At 57.1% G+C, this 7,243-nt stretch overlaps 1 protein-coding gene across 1 annotated transcript; it reads right to left on the reverse strand.

The window, feature by feature from the left end:
• Nucleotides 1-1,571: 1,571 nt before the first annotated feature.
• On the reverse strand, nt 1,572-4,167 carry LOC115640555 (sulfotransferase 2B1-like). Its single transcript, XM_030543412.1, has 6 exons — nt 4,032-4,167; nt 3,406-3,614; nt 3,017-3,143; nt 2,519-2,613; nt 1,884-2,064; nt 1,572-1,681 (listed from the first exon to the last, which is right to left on the reverse strand). The coding sequence occupies exons 1-6, from the start codon at nt 4,165-4,167 to the stop codon at nt 1,572-1,574; spliced, it is 858 nt and encodes a 285-aa protein (XP_030399272.1).
• Between the last annotated feature and the right edge of the window lie 3,076 nt (nt 4,168-7,243).

The raw sequence follows: 7,243 nt of genomic DNA on the forward strand, positions 1-7,243 counted from the left end.
AGACCCCACTCTCCTCTCAGAGTTGGTGAGGGAACCTAGGTGTTCTCCCACCCAACCACCTTCCCTCCGTTCTAACCACTAGGCCCCACTCCCGTCCCAGAGCCCGGCAAGAGCCCTGCTGTGTGAGATAGTCTCCTGTAGTAAGGACCTGTGCTGCTACCATGGGAGGCCATCGGGTGACGCGGTGGGGGCGGATGGGGGCGGTGAAGCCCAGGTGGCCACACCACCTTCTACCTCGGGCCCTGGATTTGGGACAAGGCAGGCAGGGTAGGGATGATGCTCCTCCACCTTGACAGCCAATATTGACTTGGCAGAGGAGTCAGCCAGCCATTGGCCAGGCAGGGGCGAGCGCATCCACCTCCAGTCCCACCGTGTGGGCAAACAGGAGGAATCCAGCCTGGGCCAGGTGCAGAGACGGGCGGCCGGAGGCCTGGGGAGCTGGGCTGGGTGAGCCCCCATTGGGACTGGCAGCCAGGAACATAAAGCCGGGTGAACCAGGCAGAGATGAGCCATGGGGGCTTTGCTCAGAAAACTGCTGGCAAGATCCTGCCCACATGGGGATGCTCCTCTCTACAGCCCCACCGGCTCCCTCGGCTCCAGCACCTTCACAGGGCTCCACTTCCGGCAGCGGCTGGAGTAGCAGCAAGCCCTCCAGGGTGCCTCCCCCCCAACATCCTGCTTCCCCACAAGATTCAAGCAGGGGTATTTATGGTGTAAGTCATGGACAGGTCATGAGCCATAACTTTTTGTTTCTTCCCCACCCTGTAACCCCCATATTCCTCATTTTTATATAATTGTGATATTGCATATAAAGCAGGCTGGGTGAGGCATCAGGGGAAAGGGCACGATCTGCTGAAAGTCATTTCTCTATCCATAGACGTGTATCATTAATGCATGTGAAGTTATGACAATTGTGTTGTATGGTATGACTGCATCCTCGTCCCTGGGGGTATTGCTGGGATCTACCTGGGAACTGGGTCACCAGCAATCACAACTTTTAGAATGGGGGAGGGGTCCTGGGCGAGAGAGAGAAAGAGAGTATGAGTGAGGGTGTGTGCGTGTGCGTGTGTGTATTCCTAACGCTCCCTGCTGGATGGGATCATGTTCTGTTCATGGCAAACCCAGAGAAGTTAGATACAAAAACCAAATCCTCTTGCTGGAAGGTTGCCACATCACCTGATTTTATTTCTTCCAATACAGAGCCCTCACGCACAGGAACCCAAACCCGAGAGAGACAGAGCAGGCTGCTCCCTGCACAGAGGCGCATTTCCTGCATCATGCTCCAGGCTGGCTCTGTGCAGACTTTCACACTGCCCTGCACAGGCCCCTGCCTGCAAGCAGATCAGGAAAATGCTGCAATGGACAGATTTTAAATACACTTCAGCTGAGCCGTGCCATGCGCGTGTCCTCACTGACCTCTGCCGGACACATGCCCCAGCCCAGCTCTGCCTATTGCTGATGCTGTAGTGAGGCTGCCCCAGGGGGCATCTCCCAGGGCACAGTAAGAGCAGCAGCACATCGATGGCACAGGGCTGGTGTATTGCAGGTATAGACGTGGCAGGCATGAGCCATCAGTCCCAGGGGAAGGTCAGGCCCAGACCCTGCATCCGCTCCCGGAAAACGGTGTCGAATCGCTGGCTCTGTGCCTCCGAGAGATGGTTCCTCCAGTCACCGCAGATCCCTGCAAACCACAGGGGATATGGTCTAGGGTGCCCCTCACTCCCTACCCACAGCCGCTGCCCCCACAAGCTCTACCCCCACAAGCTCTGCCCCTGCCCCTCACTCCCAACCCACTGCCCCTGCCCCCAGCCCTGCCCCCGCAGCTCTGCTGATGCACCTCAGTCCCAGCTCGCTGCCCCCTGCTAACCCAGGCCTGGACTCACCTTTCCTCAGGAGCTCCCCCTTCTGGTGGTCCATGTACTCGTCCGACATCTGGGAGAAGTTGGACATTTTGTTCCCCTTCATGCTCTGGAAGGAGGCGTTCTCCACCACCGCGGCCACTTGCTCCTCACTCAGCTCCTTCCCCAGGAAGTGGCAGATTCTCCGCACGCTGCCCTGCAGATCCTGGGGGAGACACCCGCTGCCATGAGGAGGGTGATTCTAGGGCGACAATTTTATGGTCCACCTGTGCCTCAGTTCCCTCCCCCCGCAGGGTCCTACTCCCCGCTGGGCGCTGAGGAAGAGACCCTCAAGGGCAGAGGGCCTTGGCCATGAGCCACGTTGGCCACCTGAGGTCAGACCCTGTTCCAGGCCAGGGGCAGAGGAATGCAAAGGCCAGGAGGAGCCAACAGCCGGGACATGGACGCCGAGGCCTGGGGAGCTGGGGCTGGCAACACCCTAGAACAGCACCTGGCTGGGGGCCTGGGGCAGGGTTACGTGTGGGGATGGCTCAGGGGCGGGGTACATGTGGGGTGGTTGGGGGGGCTACGTTTGGTGTCATCAGGGGGTGGGGTTACGTGTTGGCGTGACCCCAGGGCTGGAGTTATCTGGGTGTGGCCCAAGGGGGTGGTTTCCCTACCTGATGCAGCTCCTCGTACGTGATAGAGAAGAAGTTCTCGTTCCCTTTCAGCCCCATCCAGCCGGTGACGTGGTCGAACCAGGAGCCATACACCACTGTGCAGGGGAGAGCGGCACGGTGACTCCAGAGCTGGCACCACACGGCCCTCCACCCACTCTTCAATTTATAATTAAAGTGGTGCCGGGGCTCAAGCAATTTTTTTACGTTCATAACTGATGCAGCCAGACCGGAGGTGCCAGGGCTCTGAACTGCCAAGCCGGGACGTGCCAGGGCCCTGAACTGCCAAGCCCAGAGATGTGCGCACGGCCAGGCAGCAGCTTCTTAACCCCACTCAGCAGCCTATTAAGCCCTGGGCAAAGAGCAGCTCAGAGCTGGCTGGGGATGCACAAACTGGATCCCATCAGTGAGCGGCTGGGAGCCCAGGCATCAGGCAGGGGGAGGCTGCCTGCATGTCCCTCCATGCAGCAGGGCCCCTGAGGGCCCCAGGTTGCTGCTCACCATTCCCGCTCAGGAAGTCTTCGAGGAAGGACTCCAGTGAGCCAGGGTCCCTGATGAAACGCAGCAGCTTGGAGAAATGGTACAGCGAGACCAGGACATCCTTGGGGCAGCGCAGGGTGTAGATGATCTGGGGGGAGGCAAGGGGGTCACTAACAATCAGGGGAGCGGGATGCCAAGTGAACCCAGCAATTAGCCACCCAACCCGGGCCGTCACTTCCCCACCCTCTGCAGGGAGAAGGATTCGCCGCACCCTGCTGCCTGTTCTTTCACGCGCCCACATTGCTGTAACTCACTCCCAGCAGCAGCCCTGGATTCACGCCCCTCCTGACACAAAGCCCCGTTGGTGCTCCTCAATCCTGACTTGCAGCCCCTGATCTCCTGCCTCTCACCTTGGCCTTGGAGCGCTGCAGGGACTTGGGGAAGAGCTGGACGGGGAGGTGGGAGCAGAGCAGCCGGGGCGGGGGGTATTTCAGGGCGGCCTCCAGCCCTGGTCCATGCTCCACCCAGGGTGCCCGGTCCCGGTTCAACACACTGCGCACCCAGCCGGGGTCCCCATCAGAACGGATCAGACTCAGAATCTCCAGCATCCAGCTAGTGCCTAGGGATGAAAGAGTTAATGGGCCTAAAACAACCCCTCAACCGACTAGGTCCTCCTCTGCTCCCAGACCAGGGGAGAGAACCCAGGAGTCCTGGCCCCCAGCCCCCAACAGCTGAGGTGCATTGACAGTGCTAAAATCAGAAGGTTTCACTGTGCTGTGCCAGGGGTGTCCTGGCCCTGCCGGTGGCTCTGGAGAAAGCCCGTGGTTAGTGTGTGTCCACAGAGAGTCAGCCCAGCACCAGGTGGGTGAATTGGGCCTCAGGGAGCAGCCTGCTTTTTCTCACTCTGGGCAGGGGTAGGGATGACCGGAGTCTGCCATCTAGGAAATCAGGTCATGTGACAGGGTTGGTGTTTCCATCTAATGTCCGTATGTGTGTCAGGACCCCCCTACACACACACACACCCGCTCTCCCCTACCTGACTTGGGGTAGGTGATGTTGAAGACGTCGTCATCCTGCACCTGAAATTCATTCTCCACGTAGCTCAGCTTCTCGGGGGAATAATCCAGGCATGGGAACAGCACTCCCTTGTGGGTGAAGTATTGACGCGCCATGGCAGGGCTGGGACAGAGACAAACTTCCCGGCCTCAGTGTTGGTCCCTATGCGCTACTAGGGGAGCTCTGCTGCAGGGAGCGCTGTGCCGGTCCTCTCTCCTGAAAGTCAGGGGTCTCCAGCACCTCAGCCTGGCAATGGGAGGCTCAGCTCTGCAGGGAGCTGGCTGAGACTATTACTTGGCTCTCCCAGCCCAGAGCCAGCTGCACCTTGGCACCAGCTGAGCTGATTCCTTGGAGTGCTCCCAGAACAACTCAAGGGCCTGTGCTGGTGTCTGCAGCTGGGAGAACAGTCCCGTACCTGGGGTGAGAGCCCTCTGTGAGGGTGTGTAACAGGTCCAGACCCTCTGCTCCTTCCTCAGCAACTCTTGGACCCAGGCAGAGCCAGCGCCATCCAGCCTTCGGTGGCCCTTCCAGACACAGCGACCCTTGGACCTGGGAGGAGCCGATTTCTTTAACCCCACCCAGGGCCCTGCACTGTCACAGCAGCTCATGACTTTGGGCTCCCTGTCCCTGACAGGTCCCTGCACCCCGTCCCAGCTGTGTCGGGTGCCCAGGGTCTTGTGTGGGAGTGGAGAGGGCAGGGGTGTGGCAGATCCTGTCTTCTCACCCCCACGGGGAGGGGTCACTGATCTATATGCTTTCATGGCAGTTACTAAGGGGTGGGGTCGGGTGGGGGGTTAAGCCCCTGCTGGTCGCTGCTGAGTTTTCCCTATGCTGAAGGGAACTGTCCGGGTGTCTAGACAGGGAGAGACTGGGAACATGGGCACTGTCCCAGGGCATAAGGAGAGAGTGTGTGTAGGTCTGTGCGTGGGATTGTGTGTACGTGTCTCCAGAGGAGTTACTGGAGCCACTTCCCCTCTTGCGCCCCTGTGTGTCTTACCTCACCCTCCCTGCCCCCACAGCCACTCCACTGCCCACGGTTGGGACAATCCAGCCCCCCTCTCCCCAGGTCTGAGAGACGCCCATCTGAAGGCTGTGCTGAGAACTCAAAGGGTTAAAGTAGGGCCAAACCCACCCCAGCTCTTGCTCGGCTGGGAGGAATTAGACCCCCTGGGTTCCCTGTGCTGGGGAAACCGTTCCTACGCCAAGTACTAGACGGGGCATTGCCCCCAGATCCTCGTGAATCCCCAGATCAAGGGTCAAGATGAGCTGGGACCCAGTCACGGGGCTGAGCGCCAACTCCCCTGGCAATGCAGAGTGAAGATGCTGCCTGAAATCCCCTTAACTCTGCCCTGGACCCATCGGTGCTGGAACTAGCAGTGCAGCGGGGTGCGGCTTGAAGTGCTTTCCATTATATCCAGGGTTTACAGTTTAGTTCAATAGTTCTCAGCACCCCTATACATATTGTTCCATCACTGCTGCCTGGATCCCAGCCCAACCTTGGCCTGATATGGTCTGGGCTGTACATGATGGACACACGGAGTTATAGACTCAGGGGCAGCACAGTGCAGCCCAGAGAACCCAGGAGGGGACCCACAACTCCTGAATTCTAGCTGCAGCTCTGGGAGGGGCTGTTAGAGGGCTTCCCCTTCACCCCCTCCCTTGATTCCTCTCATGCAGACAGAAAGCACAAGACCAGAAGTCTGAAGTGCACGCAATGCCACGGTTATTGGGGTTGGCTGATGGTGTCTGTTCCCCAGACCTCCGTTCCCAGCTCTGACAGCACCTGTGTCCCCGCTCCCCGTCCCCAATTCCCACCACCTCCTTCTTTGCGGGCCGAAATATACCCAGAAGGCACGCCCCTAGTCCCACCCCTTACAATCTATGGTCATGTTCCGTTTTGGAGGGTCATGAGTTGGGGTCTTCCTCCAACCCCTTGGGTACCCTCTGGGAGGGGTAAGGAGTTGGGGCAGTCTTCAACTTGGTGGTTGTATATTACACTCCCCCCACGCCCAGTAACACTTTAACTGCTCTTATCTACTCCCATTATACCAACAAATCCAGCAGGTTTAGGCAACAGCTACAGTTACCGTGTCTGTCTTTGATCACACATATTAGTAAACGTGTATATCGAAAACCCACCAGGCAAGCTGAACTCAAAGTCCTCTCTCAGGCGAAACTACAGGCCCGAATCCTACGTTGACACTAATACTCCTAACATGCCACCTCTTTTCTTCTGGGACCCACCTTCCCAGCTGTCCCGGCCCGGGAAAAGCATCAAACGTATGACCGCATATTTCCTGATAGCGCCAGGTATCAAGATGCCACGTGTCAGTGTTCCATCTGCCCCACTGCCCCTTGGATGCCCTGCACTTTCCCTCCTATGGACATACTGCAAGTATATTCAAATCAGTGTCTCCGACTCCCCATAGTGATGGGTCCGAGCAGATTGGGTCTGGGTCATCTATTATGCTTTCTGTGGAGGGCCTCTTACATTACTCATATGTGACAATCAGTGGTTGTCCCCCACAACCACTGCAGCATACAAAAACAGTACAGAGTTTAAAGGTAGAAGTTTTTGGTGATCAGAGAATAACGTACAGCTGATCAAGAGATGCAAAGTTGAGTTTAAGATCAAGTGGCATAAGCAATACATGAACTGCAATATCCACCATTGGGGGTAAAAGGTTAACGGGTCAAAGTACAGAGATTGAGATGAGGGTACATTGTTCATAGAATAGCTACATTTGGGTGTGGGGGATAATGAGTGGATATGATGAGGAGGGTGGATTGACCCTCATTTGATGAGAGTTCTGTGAGTTTATGTTTCCAGTTCATATGGTCCAATGGACAAAGTCTCTCGGTCCCTTTCTCGTAGTCGATGCAGGATGTGGCTCCGGCTCAGGGTACTGTTGGTGGCCGGTGATGTGTTGGGTGGAAGTCTCCCTGGACTATCGGCTGGTGTCTGAGAGTAGCACACTTAATAAACAGGCCAATAGCCAGTCTAATCCACAGTAAGATAGTGAGCCCTGACCATTGTAATACAGTCCAAGATTCAGACCACCACCAGAAACACTGCTGCTCTTCTTTGGATAAGTGGAGGGATAGCTCTGTGGTTTGAGTATTTGCCAGCTTAAACCCAGAGTTGTGAGTTCAGTCCTTGAGGGGTCCATTTAGGTATCTGTAGCAAAAATC

This window comes from Gopherus evgoodei, unplaced genomic scaffold (assembly GCF_007399415.2).
Source record: "Gopherus evgoodei ecotype Sinaloan lineage unplaced genomic scaffold, rGopEvg1_v1.p scaffold_31_arrow_ctg1, whole genome shotgun sequence".
NCBI lineage: Eukaryota > Metazoa > Chordata > Testudines > Testudinidae > Gopherus > Gopherus evgoodei.

Excerpts from the sequence above, each read along its gene's own strand:
- LOC115640555 (XM_030543412.1), bottom strand. The coding sequence starts at position 4,167 with ATGGCGCGTCAATACTTCACCCACAAGGGAGTGCTGTTCCCATGCCTG. Across the intron at positions 3,615-4,031 it reads CATCACCTACCCCAAGTCAG|GCACTAGCTGGATGCTGGAG; the intron begins GTAGGGGAGAGC and ends TTTCATCCCTAG. Across the intron at positions 2,065-2,518 it reads CGTACGAGGAGCTGCATCAG|GATCTGCAGGGCAGCGTGCG; the intron begins GTAGGGAAACCA and ends TGTCTCCCCCAG.